This window comes from Equus quagga, chromosome 15 (genome assembly GCF_021613505.1).
Source record: "Equus quagga isolate Etosha38 chromosome 15, UCLA_HA_Equagga_1.0, whole genome shotgun sequence".
Lineage (NCBI taxonomy): Eukaryota > Metazoa > Chordata > Mammalia > Perissodactyla > Equidae > Equus > Equus quagga.
Genome location: NC_060281.1, coordinates 79,578,585 through 79,595,062, shown reverse-complemented (window position 1 = coordinate 79,595,062; position 16,478 = coordinate 79,578,585). Strand labels below are relative to the sequence as shown.

Genomic DNA, 16,478 nt, shown 5'->3' with positions numbered 1-16,478 from the left:
AGGCAGCCACGTGGGCTTATTTCGTCTTCACTATAACCCTCTGAGGGTGCAGGTGGTGCATTCTGAGGCTCAGAGAGGTCACGTCACAAGCCTGAGCTCACCCAGCTAGGAAACAGTGGGGCTGGGATTCAAACCCAGGCCTGGGGCACATTAAGCAGCCCCACCTCCCTTCCACCTCCCATCACAGAGACTCCCAGAGGTTAGGAGCCCTGCCTAGATAAATGGAGTAGAATGCCAGCTCACTCACTCTCCCACTGTGTGATGTGAGGGAAATGCCTAGCTTCTGAGCCCAAGTTTCTTCACTTATAAAATGAGAATCACAATAGAACCTATGACCTCGAGCCCATGTAAAGATTAAAGAAGAGAGAGTGTGTCAAATTGGAATTCTCGGTGGTATTCAGAGCACGATTAGGAGAGACCCTGACCTTGTGAGTATTTGCTCTTTCCTTGGCTGTGCACTGGGGGTGAGGGTGGAAAGCACAGCCTTGCCTGTGGGTCTCAGTCATGGGATCTCTCCATTAGGCTGACACCTTGGCTCTAATCCCACACTTTGCTTTCACAGAAAGTGGTGACAGCCCTTGACCGAACGTGGCACCCCGAGCACTTCTTCTGTGCCCAGTGTGGCGCCTTCTTCGGTCCTGAAGGTACTGACCGGCAGACTAACTTGCTGCCCCCGGGAGTAGCATGGGTGGGCGTGGGGGGCTGGGAGACTTTACTGGTGCTGGAGTCGGGGTTGCTCTGCCTCTGGAGGCCCTAACTCTGCCCCCCAAACCCCTACTCCTCAGGGTTTCATGAGAAAGATGGCAAGGCCTACTGCCGGAAGGATTACTTTGACATGTTTGCGCCCAAGTGTGGCGGCTGTGCCCGGGCCATCCTGGAGAACTACATCTCGGCCCTCAACACCCTCTGGCATCCTGAGTGCTTCGTGTGCCGGGTAAGGAGCCCCCTGCCCACGCATCCTGAGGCTGCTGGGAGCGGGCATTGGGGAGAGAAGGGCCTCTCTCTTGTGCTTTCTGGATCCAAACTGGACAAACTGGAGGCCTTGTTTGGGGTTATTAATGGGGTGAGCAGGCAGTGGGTACACTTCCTCAAGTCCACTGGGTCCTGGGCCAGGGCTCATACTGAGGCTGGGAGAAACCAGGAGCAAGTTAGCATGTTCCACGGCCTCGTCTTGTGTGGCAGCCCTGGGACTGGTCGTGTTCAGGAGGAAGGTAAGTGAGAATTAAGTGGGATGATGCAAGCATTTTGTAGCCTCAATGGAACTGGGCAGTGGTTTCCAAACTGTATTCTGGAGGGTAACGGGGACCCACAGATGTTATTAGGGATCTAATAACAAGGGCCCTCTGACCAAATAAGTTTGGGAAACACCGTTCACTGTATGCCTGTGTGCATGTGAATCTCCAAACGGGAACCTAAGATGCAGAGTCGGACCACGGAACCCTTTTCTCAGCACCATGGTTTGTGAGCACACCTTACAGCCACCTGGTTCAGTGCTCAGGAGTCAGACCTATGTTTCAATCCAGGCTGTGCAACTTAGTAGCTGCCTCACCTGGGGCAAGTCACATACCTTCTACCACCTCAGTTGCCCCCTCTGTTGGGAGAATTCAGTAAGTGTTTAGTGCCGCACTTGGCACATAGGAGATGCTTAGTGAGTGGGAGTTGTTAGGAGCGTGCGACCATTGACTGTCTCCTGCCCCTCATGCTGGGAGCTGCCTCAGCCCTCCTACCCCAGCCTGAGCCCCCTTCCCTCTGCCCCACTGCCTCTTCTGCCTGCAGGAATGCTTCACGCCATTCGTCAATGGCAGCTTCTTTGAGCACGACGGGCAGCCCTACTGTGAGGTGCACTACCACGAGCGGCGCGGCTCGCTGTGCTCTGGCTGCCAGAAGCCCATCACCGGCCGCTGCATCACCGCCATGGCCAAGAAATTCCACCCAGAGCACTTCGTCTGTGCCTTCTGCCTCAAGCAGCTCAACAAGGGCACCTTCAAGGAGCAGAACGACAAGCCTTACTGTCAGAACTGCTTCCTCAAGCTCTTCTGCTAGGCGCCCTCGTCCCTTCATCTGCCCCCTCCCCTGGCCCAGCCTCCCCAACTGCTACTGTGACCCAGAGGCCTCGCCCAGGGGTGAAGGGGCAAACCCGACTGAAACTGGAAACTGTGTCCTCGGCTGGTGCAGGATGGCAAGAGGGCCATGTGGGGCCCTGCCAGCTTTTCTTCCCCCTGCCACAGCCTCTGGGCCTCCTTCCTCCTGCAGCTCTCCCCAGGCTGCCAGCTCTTCATCCTCCCTGGAGATGGGGACTGGAGGGCCCCACCCCACCCCATGCGTGTCCCTACAAACTCGCCTGGCCAAGCCAGCACCCCACACTGGAGCCATCTCTTACTCATATTTTGGCAGTAGAGCCAGCGGGGAGGGCAGGCAGGGTCAGATGGGGTCTCTTTTTATCCTTATTTCCCCCTCGACCTAATTACCTTTGTTCTGAGAGTGTTGGGGGACACCTGGCTCCCTCCAGACAATGCCAGCATAAATCCATCCATTCAAAGATGGACGTGCCCAAGGGGCCATGGAAGGTTCCTTGTGCTCCTCCTGCCCTTCCAGTCTCCCCAGGCCTGGGCGACCGCCCCCTACCCTCCCATAAATGCTCTGGTTCTACTGAGAAAGTCCTCTCCAGCAATAATGTTTTGTAGTCACTTCCTCCATCTCCAGGGATGGCGTGAGGCGGGGAGTCACCCCATGCCTGGCACTGTACTGACTTTGATAGATTTCTACACTGAGGTTTGAATTCATATCGTCCGCGTTGCTTTTACTTCTCTATACAAAATGATTTTGAAGACATTTTAAAGCTGTCCCCTTTTGTACTCTACTCCTTATCCACTGCCGCTGGTACTGTTGGTCACGGTGGCTGTGGTACGGGGTTAACCTGTATTGAGGGCTTGGGGTGGGGAAGCAATTTGTATTTTATTTTTTCTTAGCATAAGCAGGTGAACTGGGAGCAGCTCTGAGACTCCCCTCCTTTAACTTCACAGCTCACCAGGACTGTTTTATAAACTGCTGTATTTTGAAACCCCTTCCTTATTACCCAGGCCAGCAAGCTCTTAACTGAAACTGGCCTAAGGGTGTCTTGCCCTTTGGGGCCTAGAATTCTGAACCTCATCCGTCCTGTTCCTGAGGGAGGAGAAGAGGAAAGTACGCTTTAAGGGTACTTTCCTGTCTGTCTAAGCCATTAGGAGCATCTGCTCCCCTGTGAACTTTTTGGCAACAAAGAGAACCCACTGAACATTCTTGGCCTCCTCACTGCTTCTCTTCTGCCTTCTCAGGAAAGCTGGTGTCTGATTTTGACCATTGGTCTTATTGATTCCACTGGGCGCATCACTTCCCCAAATTTCCTGCCCTCCCTGGAGACTAAGGGTCTGGGGAAAGGGCCCAGGTTGTTGCAAGGGGCCTGAAAGGATTCTGGGCAGAGGGACAGGATCCTGCTGAAATAATGGCAAGCCCCACAGCTCTCTTCCCCAAGGATGAAACTGGAGCAGGCACACCTGGGGTTCCTGGTCAGCAGAAAGGGGCCCCAGTGGGGTCTAAAGTGAGGAAGATCCAGACTGCTCTGCTAGCCTCATGGCAGAGGCTGAGTGCACTGGGGTCTCAGGAGACGGTCCCTCCTTTGTGGCAGGGCTGGGAGCAGGGGAGGTCAGCCAGACCCCTCCACAGGTCTAAAGTCTCCACTTCCACCCATAGGCCTTATTGCTGTGTTTACAGTGACCTGCCCCAGGCCACTCTCCTACAGGGACTGGGGTTTCTGGGGTCCACCCTCTGGGTCAATGGTTATTTGATGATTTGATTTTTTTTCTCTGTAAACTTTTAACCAGGCTTTTCCCCATTTCAATTCCTGTGATTTATGCCAATAAAGTTTGCCATTATTTTCACCTGTGTTAATGCCTTTTCTTTGTGGTCTGAGATAGCAGCTTAGTCTCAGAAGTGAGACCAAACCCTCCCCAGACTCGCTAGGACCAGTTTGCGGGTAAATCATTGATGTTCCCTTACTTGAGGCAAAAAGCCCTGGGGATGGGATCCTGCCCCACAGCACACTTGTCTGTGGTCACAGGTCCTCCTGGCTCCTGTGTGAGCTTTGCTCCTTCCTCAGTAGTTGGTGGGGGCAGGCTGGGGAGCAGTGTTACTGGGCCCTGTGTGGGTCAGGCCCTGCCCCAGGTGCTTTGCCGTGGATTCACTGAGGGCATCCTCATATGGTCCTGTGGGTGGCCTTATTTTCATTTGCAGATGGAGAAGGGTTCAGAGAGGAGAACCAACATGCATGAGGCAAGCCTCTGAGTGAGCACAGAGACAGGATGTGGACCCCGGGGCTGGCCTCTGCCTGTCTTCCTCCGTTGACAGGACACGCCACCCTCGACATGCTGGCACACCTTGGGTGTCGAACCTTCCAAACTGAAGGCTGCAGATTTACAGTTGAAGATGGGTCTCTACTGCTCCCTTGTGGTCATGTGCATATTTGCATGCTTCCTCCTTGCTCCTGTCAGGACCGAAACTCCAGCTAAGGGCACCAGAAGCTTCCTGGACAGCTTTGTTCCCCCTTGAGCTGTGGCTGCACGGTTTCCCTGTTTGGAATGGTCCTCCAAAAGCAGCATGTTGGATTCTAGTCTGAACTTTGACCATTTCACTGTGAGCTCAGAAGTGAAAATTACCTTCAACCCTCACCCAAAGATAATGACTTGGTGTATTCTTCCAGCCCATGTTGAATTTCTTTTTTTCTTTTTAGAAATGGATATGGTACACTTCTTCGTAATTGGCTTTTTCACTCAATTGTACATAGTGAACGTTTTCCCGTGTCAATAAATATAGGTTTGCATCATTTTTTAATGGCTTCATGGTATTCCATTATATTGATGTACTACAATTAGAGATGATATTTATATAATCAGAGCCAGGATGTCCTTGGAAAGTTACCACGGGAGTATGTACATACTTGGAAAAGTGTGTTTAGTGGGAGACAGTCAGGGTTTGGAAGGAACTATAGCATAGTAAGGCCCATGGGCTTTGAACTTACTCCTCGATTTCTGTTCTGAAGCCATCATTTACTGGCAGAGGGACTTAGGCAAATTATTTAACCTCTCTGTGAATTTTCTTATCGATAAAACAGAAATACCAATACTATACTTCCTCAGGGAATTGCCGTAAAGATCAACAGCGGTGATGCACACAAAGTACTTAGCACAATGCTGAGCATGCATGTATGTTGTCATCAAAAAGGGATCTTAGCAGTAATCGACTCCAGCGGTTCACTAAACAGGCTCATCATCAGAGGCACTAAGAGGGTTTAAAACAAAATACAGAGATTTCTAACTTGGTGGAGTGAAAAGGGTGGAGATAGAGAAAAATTTTCCTTCGGCCCAAGGATCTAAGCTCATTCGTTAAAAAAAATTTATTGATATAACACAATTGTTCAAATAAGTGTTGAATGGATGCATAATAAAAGAAGCTAACATTTAGTGACTTCCTCCTACATTCCAGGAACTGTGTTGTCTTAACACATAGCTCATGTAATCCTCATAACAACTCTAGAATGTAGATACTATTATTATCCCCATTTCACGGATAAGGAAAGGGAAAAGAGGGTCAGTGAGGTGAAATCACTTCCTAAGATGACCCAGCTAGGAAGTGGCAGAATAAGTAATTGGATCTAGGTCATCTGATTGCAAACTCTGCCTTCATTCATTCAACAAACATTTATTATACGTCTACTGTGTGCCAGGGACAAGACAAAAATTTCTACCTTGTGGCGCTTGCGTTCTTGCAGGGAGAGACAGAAAAACCACAGTGTAATAAATAAATTATATAATGTGTTAGAAGGTGTCAGTGCTACTGAAAAAATAGAACAGGGTAAGGGGGAGTGGGAGTGGATTTTTTTGTAAATTTAAATAGGGCAATCAGGATAGGCCTCTGAGCAAGTGATATTTGAGCCACGACTTGATGGAGGTGAGTTACTCCTGTGGATATGGGCAAGGAGCCTTCGAGAAAGAGGGAATAGGTAGGGCAAGAGCCCTAAAGTAGGCACATACTCTGGAAAAGCAGCAAAGAGCAGCGTCTGGGTGAGATTATAGAGGTGGAGGCGGAGAGCTGATCATATAGGGCCTTGCAGGCAGTTTAAGTTTTAGATTTTTTACTCAGGGGAATTGGGGAGTCTTTGAAGAATTCTGAGCAGATGAGGAAATGATCCGACTTAGGTTTTTTTTTGAGGAGGATTAGCCCTGAGCTAACTACTGCCAGTCCTCCTCTTTTTTGCTGGGGAAGACTGGCCCTGAGCTAACATCTGTGCCCATCTTCCTCTACTTTATACGTGGGACGCCTACCACAGCATGGCTTGGCTTGCCAGGCGGTGCCATGTCCGCACGCAGGATCCGAACCGGCAAACCCCGGGCCGCTAAGAAGCGGAAGGGGCGGACTTAACCACTGTGCCACCAGGCTGGCCCCCCGACTTAGGTTTTAAAGCATCCCTTTGTTTTGGTAGGGGAAAGAACAAACTGTAGAGGAGACCAGAGACCATTCTGTTTCTAAGGCATGTGCAATTATTTCTCAGCTCCACGTCATTATCTTTAGTTTGAGACTTGGCCAGTTGGCAGGGAGAAACCAGGTCTCAGTTCACACTCTAGCTCCTACACAAAAGCAGCTCCAGGCCAGCAGAGGGAAGCAGCTCTGAGAAACCTCCTCCGGTATCAGGCAGAGCCTTCCTTAAATACCTAATTTAGAGACGGCTTCCCGTTGGCTGGAGTGGCAGCGATATCACCCAATGGCTGCCTAGGTCAGTTCTGCTTCACCTGACAGGCGTTCGCGCTAGCCAATAGGCAGGGGTGCCGTCCGCGGCTTCTGATTGGTGGCTTCGTTCACAGATAAAAGGTACTCGCCGGCGGGCGGTATCTCTTTTGCCAGGCGTCCTCGTGAGAGGTTCGTGTGGTCGGGGCGGTCGCTCCGGGAACCGGCGGAGGGAAGGATGGGAGTGTTTGCGGGTTTTTGGGGGCCGCGTGGTCTAGGCCTATCCTGGCTGGGGCCTCGGCGGCGGCGGCTCGCGCTCCCCGAGCGGCGGCAGCCCCAGGCCGAGCCAGCGGGCGCTCACGCGGGGCGCGCTCCGCATAGGCCTCGGGCTTGGAGCCCGGCGGGGCGGTGGGGCTCGGTGTTGGGGTGTCTGAGCTCCCTCTCTCTCCTCAGTGACATCGTCTTTAAACCCTGCGTGGCAATCCCTGACGCACCGCCGTGATGCCCAGGGAAGACAGGGCGACCTGGAAGTCCAACTACTTCCTTAAGATCATCGTAAGTGCGGGATGGGTCGCGGCCGCCCATCATGCTGCCTCGGCCCCGGGCGCTTACAGGGACAGTCTGCTGCTGTGTGCTGAGCGCTTACTTGGTGCCAGTTACTGAATTAGACACTTATCGAGTCTTATTTGATCTTCACAAATTTCTGACCTCTGCGGCCCCCCTCCCACCCTTGTTGCAGAGAAACAGGCGCAGGCAGGTTAGGTGGCTCCTGTGATGACAGCATTGATACCCAGGTCTGCCTGTCCTCCAGATAGGCTCATCATGCTTTTACTTCTCTGCCTCCATCTTTGGGAAGGGCTGAGGCAAGGAATGACTCGTCATAAGGAGGCAAGTTGTTGCATATTTAGGTCCTGTCAGTCAAGAAGCTAAAAGTCTAGTGAATGTTATCTTTTTGATGGACTTCAGGTGGGTCTTCCCTCCCTGGAAATTCTGACCGTGCTGCCCTTCAGGCTGCATTGTGGAGCGTAGTTTATTATATCCTCCCTTGTTTATCATGAAGGTATTCAGACACACAAAACACTTACGAGACTCGTACAATAATCACATACCCAAAATCCAGATTTTGCAAGTAATGTTATGTTGTATTTGCTTTACATTGTGTTTTGAATGTTGTAAATCTAGCCTTATTTGGAGCACTGTTTTTTTGTTAACTCAGCCATTTTAGTGAATCAGAAACATGCCTCTTAAGTGGAAAAAATTAAAAATGAAAGCTAAAATTAAAAAAATGTTTTGGTTGAACGTACAAACCTAATTTTCACCATTCATACTCGGCAAGCAAATCTTTGACAAATGTGGCAGTGTTAGAACTCTGGTGGCTCCTAGTGGGAAGAACTGTCCCAATCTCTGAGTCACTCCAAAAGCACAGAAGAAAGGGAACGAGATTGAAACCAGCCATTGTAGGATTTAGTTTCTCCTGATATTTTTCCTCTTTTCTCCTTGTAAACTTTGCTTGTTTCTGGCTTGTTTTTGTAGCAACTTTTGGATGATTATCCAAAATGCTTCATTGTGGGAGCAGACAATGTGGGCTCCAAGCAGATGCAGCAGATCCGCATGTCCCTCCGCGGGAAGGCTGTGGTGCTGATGGGCAAGAACACCATGATGCGCAAGGCTATCCGAGGGCATCTGGAAAACAACCCAGCTCTGGAGAAGTCAGTTAATTCTCTGGGCATCTTTGTCCTCCTCTGTGCCCTTCTCCTTTTTCCTGGAGAAGAATGGTGCTGAAAGGTGACCATCTCCTGTAAACTTTTCTTTGCAGACTGTTGCCTCATATCCGGGGCAATGTGGGCTTTGTGTTTACCAAGGAGGACCTCACTGAGATCAGGGACATGCTGCTGGCCAATAAGGTAAGGGGAGAATTAGTTTGGCAGAAGAGACCTTATCACTAATTTTGGCTCCTTAAAAGGAAAATGGACCATTCTCAGGTTGTATCTGTGCAGAGGAGACGTCTCACATTTCTTGTTTTTGTTCAGGTGCCAGCTGCTGCCCGTGCTGGTGCCATTGCCCCTTGTGAAGTCACTGTGCCAGCCCAGAACACTGGTCTGGGGCCCGAGAAGACCTCCTTCTTCCAGGCTTTAGGCATCACTACTAAAATCTCCAGAGGCACCATTGAAATTCTGGTGAGTGGACCTGGCTTGCCAGTGCTGGCCAGGCAAGTGGTTGGGGCATGGTTGCCTTGCGCCTGCTAGATGTCCAGGTGTTAACTGTCAACTGTTATCTTCTTGTTCAGAGTGACGTGCAGCTGATTAAGACTGGAGACAAAGTGGGAGCCAGCGAAGCCACACTGCTGAACATGCTGAACATCTCCCCCTTCTCCTTTGGGCTGATCATCCAGCAGGTCTTTGACAATGGCAGCATCTACAACCCGGAAGTGCTTGACATCACAGAGGAAACTCTGCATTCTCGCTTCCTGGAGGTACATGCTGCTGATTCCAGCCCCTTCTTACATTAATGGTTGAGAGCATGACTAGCATCTAACTGAATCTCGGTCACGCAGCTGAAACTAACTATGTAACCAAGGATAGTTTAATTTGTCTACCTCAGTTTGCTCATCTGTAAAATGGCAATAACAATATAAGATTGTTGAAGGACATAATGAATTAATGGGTATAAAGCCTTACCCAGCCCAGAATAGTGCTGGGCACATAATGAGGGCTATTCTAGCAATAATAAATCTGCAGTAAAGTGAGATTTTGGGTAGTGTCATGAGTCAAAGGAAAAATGAGAAAAACGTGGACAATTTAATAATACATGAATGTTGCCAAGAACCCTTTGTTGGGAGGATTGACTCTTCTGAGACTGTCTTGCTTAATTTTGCCATTAAAATATCCTTTAATTAATGAATAACATGATAGAAGATGAAATTTTTTCTTTTCTTGGACAAATGAAAAGTTGCAAATATATATACTCTTAACTTCATCTTATTTCTTGAAAATCTTACTAGTGGATGAAATTCACATCTGGAATTTAATGTTTTAAAACATGTTTTTTTTTTACTTTTCCTTTTTCTCCCCAAAGCCCCCTGGTACGTAGTTGCATATTTTTAGTTGTGGGTCCTTCTAGTTGTGGCATGTGGGATGCCGCCTCAGCATGGCCTGCTTAGCCAGTGCCATGTCTGCGCCCAGGATCCGAACCAGCGAAACCCTGGGCCACCAAAGCGGAGCATGTGGATTTAACCACTTGGCCACAGGGCCAGCCCCTGGAATTTAATGTTTTTCTCATGGAACTCAGCAGTTACGTTAACAGTTTATATTTTTCACAAAATCGTGGCTTTTGAAGTAAACACCATCATTATGGTATAGGGAATATCCAGATGGGGAATGAGGGCAAAAAGCATTTATGAATTGCTCTGCCAGAAGCATTTGGTGTGGGATGAAGTGTTCTCTGTGAGGCCAAGATGCTAACCTAGCCAGTCTTGTCTGCCCTTGAACTTGCTTGGACTTCACTGTCTTTTCTCTATGATGTCTCACCTAAAGTATAATTTTTCCTTCTCTACAGGGTGTCCGCAATGTTGCCAGTGTGTGTCTGCAGATTGGTTACCCCACTGTTGCATCAGTACCCCATTCTATCATCAATGGGTACAAGCGGGTCCTGGCTTTGTCTGTGGAGACTGATTACACCTTCCCACTTGCTGAAAAGGTAAAAAGAACCCATGAGGACCAAGGTGGCCTGACAGTTAGCAGGGGGATAAATGGCAGCCTGCAGAGTTAGTGCTTTTATATTTTACATAGCAGGTAAAATTTTTAAGTGTAGTTTAGAGAGGTTGAGGGGCAGGGGAGGTGTGTCCTTGACTTTAGAAATGACAAGAGATCCAAAGAAGGGTTAGTTACTAGGTAGGACCTGGGCCTAAGCTCACCAGGCTGTTCTCCCCGGTCACTTCCGGGGTAGGCTTCACTGGTTTGAAAGATGTTGGCCATTAAACTAGAGCTCTACAGAGGCCAAAGGGTTGTGAATAGTAGGGGTTGCGGATGACCCTTTTGACCACAGACTTTTCCCCTTGCCTCAGGTCAAGGCCTTCTTGGCTGATCCATCTGCATTTGTGGCTGCTGCCCCCGTGGCCGCTGCCACCACTGCTGCTCCTGCTGCTGCCGCAGCCCCAGCCAAGGTTGAAGCAAAGGAAGAGTCGGAGGAGTCGGACGAGGATATGGGATTTGGTCTCTTTGACTAATCACCAAAAAGCAACCAATTCAGCCAGCTTTATTTGTGAAACAAAGAAATAAAGGCTTACTTCTCTTAAAAATCTCTGGCCTCCTTTTTTTTTTTTTTTTTTTTTTTGCATTTTGAGGTTTATGTGCTGTATGATAGAAACTAAAGCCATGGTAAAACCAGAGTTTTATTTGAAGTTGACATTTGGGTCTCCTCTTTGTAAGTGAAGTATTGCTCTCTTAACATCCTGTGTTTTTTCTAGACCCACCTTTAACTTGTTTGTTTTTTTTGAGGAAGATTGGCCCTGAGTTAACATTGTGCCCATTTTCCTCTACTTTATATGTGGGACGCCTGCCACAGCATGGCTTGATAAGTGAGTGGCGTAGGTCCATGCCCAAGATCCGAACTGGTGAACTCTGGGCCACTGAAGCAGAGCATGCAAACTCAGCCACTGCCCCACCAGGCTGGCCCATAACTATATTTTTTATTATACTAGAATTCTTGGTTCCATGGCCATCCAGCCACTAGCCACCAGTAGGTTTAGTCACTTGAGAGAAGCGCTCAATGAGTGCCAGGGTTTTTTAAACTGGGTGGCGGTCCAATTCATAAAGACTAGGTGGTGACTGATTTAAAGAGAGAAAACACCACCTGACTGCTGAAAGGGTAGGCATTTTGTTGTGAAGCTTATATTTCATTTATAAGCTTGTACTGGATCATGATGTAAATGTATTTATTGTAATGGGTCTCAGTCAAAAGTTTGAAAGCCACTGCTGGTAGAGGGACCAACGACTAAGCTATGCAGACTCCATTCTCTAAATTAGTCTATAGCGTGGGCAGGTCTGCACTATGAGAAATTCAGACAACTCTTCTTGGACCGTGAGGCCTTTTCTTTTCCCCCAGCATCCCACCCTTTGGGCCTGGCTTAAGCTCCCAGCCTGGAGCATCCAAGGTTTCCTCTGGTCCTGAATCCCTTCCTGACTGCCATATCTACCCCTGATTTATAACTCGTTGATCGTCCACCCTGGGTTACAAACTTTCAGGACAAGACACTATATTTCGCTGTCTCCTTTTTACCTAGTTCAGTTCCTGCCATCTAGGAAACACATTTCTCTAAAGCACGTGGTCTTCACTCAGGAAAGGCCCCCATGGGAGTGTCCAGGCTGGACCTATGGGCTCGAAGGGGGTCGGGGACTGCAGGGCGATCTCACCGCGTTACTAATCCTCAGAGACCCGTCTCACACGAGGCCAGGCAGCGAAGGGCACCGGCCCGAGGCTGAAGGGCGGGCCCTGAGGCGGAGGCCTTCGTCTCCGGCGCGTGGCCCGGCACCCCACTCCAAGCCTGCGCTGCAGCGGCCGCCGTCCCGCCCGGGGGCGCCAGGCCCGGCCCCAGCGGGCTCCCGGCCTCGCCCTGCCGCGTGGGCCCGCGCTGTGACCCGGAAGCGCTCCGGAAGCGGTTCCGGAGTCAGCGCCGGCAGGATGGCGGCGGACACGCAGGTGAGGAGGGTGGCTGCGGGGCCGAAGCGCTCAGCGAGTGAGCGCGGATGGCGGGGCCCGACCGCTCGTGTCGCTCGTCTAGGGGTCCAGGGGACGGCGGCTGCGGAGGGCGCGGCCCCTGGGCCGCCTCGGGCCGGTCCCTCACGGTTCCGAGTCCGGCCCGGCCCGGGCGGCGCAGACCGACCCCGCGCTCGAGGAGCCAGGGGCTCTGGCCTCGGCTTCGGCAGCTGGAGCCCGGAGGGGCCTCCCCCGACCCTGGGGTTGCAGACCTTCACCTCCCGGAGTCCCTGCTCCGTTTCTCCGAAGCCCTCCGGCAATGAGCTGGGCCAATGCCAACTCTTCCTTAAACTTTACATTCAGCAGATGTGTCTCGAGCACCTATTATGTGCAGGGACTTCTGGCACAGTCTTTGGATTTATGCAGTTCTGCGTCTGAGTCCTAGCTCATCGATTCCTGTGAGACGCTGGGCAAGTTACTTAACCCCGCCAAGTCTCAGTATTTTTGTGTATAAATGGGCTTAAAATAATACTTATCCCATAGGGTTGTTGTGAGGATTCCATGAGATAAAGTAGGACTCCAGCATGTTGGTTATTATTAGGTCTAGAATTAGATAAAAGAACTGTCACTATCCAGGAAGAGTCTTGTCACCCTTGAATGTTATCACCTGTGGGTACCTTGTCCTTCGGAAGGACTTGGGAAAACCGTTTTCCGCCACCGCAGGCTTGTTTGTAGCTGTGAGTGTTTTAGGGTGAAAAGGCAATATTATGGGGGAAAAAAATAGGTGTCAAGTGGACAGTTTGGCTCACTTGGGTCTCCAGGGTCAGGAGATAAATTGATTTTGATTTGGAGGCCCTGAGACCGGAGAGTGACCACTTAACCTCAATATTCAAAAGACCCATATTGAGAGGTGCCTGTTACCAAAGGGTTGGTAATTTGTTCCAAGTTGTGTTATGTTGAGTCCTGGAAAGAAAAGCTTAGTCTGTTGGGTATTTTGAAAGGGGTTGAGGGAATACATGCCGAATGTTTAACATTAATACTCAAGTGCAAGAAAAAAAACAAATCTCTCTAGAGCTGTGGTGTTCAGTGTGGTAGCCACTGGCCACTTGGCTAATTAATAGCCAAATGGCTCCTTAAGTTAGTTAAAATTAAATGAAATTAAAAATTCAGTTCGTCAGTTGCACTAGTCACATTTCAGTGCACGGTGGCCACATGCGGCTAGTGGCTACTGTATTGGACAGTGCAGAAGAACATTTCCATTATCACAGGAAGTTCTGTTGGACAATGCTGCTCTAGAGAGAAACCTGTGAACTTTATGGCTGTTTGCATCTGATTTCTCTGGCAAATAACTTCTCTGAGGGATCTTAGCGTGCTCTTCCTCAGTTTTGTTCTGACAGGGTCTCAAGTGGGTAACATTCATCTTCTGATTAAGGAAAAGAAGAGCCTTGAACCTGAAAAGCTCTTTCATCTTTGTGAGAGAAATGAGCCAGGAATTTAATATTATCGTGGAAAGACAGCTATGTGGGAATTCTAGCTAGATGGTAGATTGTATACATACATCTATTTTTGCTGTCTCCTTAAACATCACTAAAACTAGTAAAGGGTTTTTTAAAAATCTCACAAGGATTGGGAGAATGGTGAGCAGACAATAGCAACAGATTTTTGGAAGCTAGAAAGTGGTGAGTGGAATGCATTTTGCAGACGCGATGAAAATGATTCCTAAGCCATTGGGAGAATGGTGAGCAGACAATAGCAGCAAATTTTTGGAAGCTAGAAAGTGGTGAGTGGAATGCATTTAGCGGACCCAATGAAAAGGATTCCTAAGCCAATAGTTAGGAAAGCTGAGAACCAACCTGCTTTACATTGCGGAATCTCTGACATTTGGCAATTGGTGGTATCAGCTAAATTCTGGAAGTGACGGGCTAAGTTAGGAGGATTGGTTGAAAGCCCTTTTTTCCAATGCAGTCAGATCCCAGGCTGTCTTTCTCCCCTTGGCAAAAGACTGGAAGTTTTCTCTCTGGAGAGTGTAAGAAACAGGATCATTGTGAAGACCAGTGTGGGACATCCAGTGTCCAAGGAAATCATCAACAAAATAATTCAAGAAACTTTCCCTGAACTGAGAGATGTGTTTCCAGACTAAAAATGCTCAACACAATGGATGAAAATAGACTCCCAACAAAGCACATTAGTGTGAAATTTTAGATCCCTGGACACAAAGAGAAGATCCTGCCTAGAAGCTTCCAGGGGAAAAAAATCAGGTCTCATACAAAGGATCAAGAATCAGAATGGCCTTGGACTGAATAACAACACTGAAAGCTAGAACCCAGTGGAGAACTGTCTTTGGTATTCTGATGGAAAATGATTTGAACCTAGAATTTTGAATCCAGGCACACTTAAAGCAAGTATAAGGCTAGAAGATTTTCAGACTTGCGAGGACTACACAAAATGGAGGGTGTGCTTCACCCAAACACAAGAAAGAGTACATTTTCAGGGGGATAAACTGCGTCGCAGCTGTAGAGGGTCACCTGCCAAATTGGGGCAGGTCAGAAAGCTCTGGGCGAGGCTTCTTCAGGAAGTTGCAATTTAATAGAACACCTGATCTGCCTAAATGTATTGGGATTTAGACAAGTGGCAGAAAGTTTGGGGTTGAATTATTAATTAGATAAAACAAGGCAAACTGAGGTGAGGTGGGAAAGACGCTTAACTCCAGGGTTAATAAAAAAGCTGTGCACGGTAGTAAATGTAGTTTATTAAATGGAAGTTGAATACCATTTACATGTAAGCACTGACTACTGAGCTAGCCCACATTGTGAAACTCAGGAATTATATCAGGGAAATGGGGAGGGTGTGTAGTGGGGTTGGAGAAGGAAAGAGCTATGGTGGAAAGGCCATAAAACTGAAAAATCAAGAAGTACCAGCACAAGCAAGTTATCTAGAGATAAATACCAAAATAACCAGCTAGAATTGGTGAAAGAGACGGTCCTTGGGGAGTGAGGGTAAGGGACTGGTTTTCATAGCAAACCTCCCAGAACTCTTCAACTTTGACTCTTTAATTATATGCATGTATGACTATTAAAACATTTATATAGAAGACAGAGTTTTGGACATGAGTTTATTCATTACCAATTGAATTGTAGCAGGGCTTTAAGTATAAGGAAAACTCAGCATTATTTGATTTCTCTATGCACCCTTGAATATTATTTTAATAAAGCCTTTCTGTGAAATACCCTGGCACCAATGTGTTATTACTTGGTCTTGTTATGCCCTGCTCTACTGCTCTTGTATCCATGACCTGCTTACCTCGTAGCTTGTAAAATACTGCACAGGACTAGATTTTCAGGAATATTTGCAACCTGGCCCCTCTCTGGGTCTTATGCTTATATCTCTGTGCAGGGGATGCAGCTGTGGTAACATGGTTGGTGGTTGAAAGCTAAGGACTTGTTAGCATCAGTTTCTAGACCTCTTGGTTTCAGGTTTAGTATCAAAAATGCAGGTGCTGTGGCTCTCAACTCTAGTCAGAGCAATGGCTTTCCCTCGTGGAGTCAGTTCCTTTGTCAACTGTAAAATGGGGATGCTGATGCCTAGTTCAACGCTTGTTGGTAGTCGTAGCTGACTTTGTGCTTGAGATGAGAGGAAGTGCTTACGTACACTATCTCATTTAATCTCCATAGCAGTCGTGTGAGGTAGGTGCTATTATCTGCATTGTATAGATGGGGAACCTGAAGATCAAGGAGATGACATAATTTGACTGAGTTTCCACAGCTGGTAGAGCTGGGATTCAGTCTCTTAACCTTTCACCCTTCAGCCACTATGCTTATGCTCCAATAGTGACTTGCTGGGATACTGACAGTTCCCTCGTGGGAGGTTTACATGAGCTGATAGAAAGGGAACATGCCCAACACTTAGTAGGCCCTCACTGGATTTTGCATAATTCTGAAAGGATATTTTCTGTTGTGAGGTTTTTGCCTTTTGCCTTGCCTCTTTTTAATCCAAGTTTAGGTAAGGTATAGTGACTAGTTGACAATGTC

General features: G+C 48.5%; 3 protein-coding genes across 9 annotated transcripts in view; all 3 read left to right on the top strand.

Annotated features, from left to right (window-relative positions):
• PXN (paxillin) overlaps window positions 1-3,917 on the top strand; it is a 45,860-nt gene extending 41,943 nt beyond the window's left edge. For all 7 annotated transcript variants that reach the window (XM_046639000.1, XM_046638998.1, XM_046638997.1 and 4 more), the window contains 3 exons: window positions 563-644; window positions 786-934; window positions 1,777-3,917. In XM_046639000.1, coding sequence (XP_046494956.1) covers window positions 563-644; window positions 786-934; window positions 1,777-2,043 — 498 coding nt within the window. In that variant the 3' untranslated portion in view covers window positions 2,044-3,917. The remainder of the gene's footprint in view (window positions 1-562; window positions 645-785; window positions 935-1,776) is intronic.
• A 2,988-nt stretch (window positions 3,918-6,905) lies between these two features.
• Window positions 6,906-11,053, top strand: RPLP0 (ribosomal protein lateral stalk subunit P0). The gene is made up of 8 exons (XM_046641396.1): window positions 6,906-6,948; window positions 7,210-7,311; window positions 8,290-8,465; window positions 8,573-8,660; window positions 8,787-8,933; window positions 9,044-9,229; window positions 10,312-10,452; window positions 10,820-11,053. Exons 2-8 carry the CDS (start codon window positions 7,258-7,260, stop codon window positions 10,979-10,981), a joined length of 954 nt encoding a protein of 317 aa, XP_046497352.1. The 5' UTR covers window positions 6,906-6,948; window positions 7,210-7,257; the 3' UTR covers window positions 10,982-11,053.
• A 1,362-nt stretch (window positions 11,054-12,415) lies between these two features.
• The window catches only part of GCN1 (GCN1 activator of EIF2AK4), a 58,565-nt gene continuing 54,502 nt past the window's right edge, over window positions 12,416-16,478 (top strand). Inside the window, exon 1 of the mRNA XM_046639273.1 lies at window positions 12,416-12,453. Within this exon, the coding sequence (XP_046495229.1) occupies window positions 12,436-12,453 (18 nt within the window). The 5' untranslated portion in view covers window positions 12,416-12,435. The remainder of the gene's footprint in view (window positions 12,454-16,478) is intronic.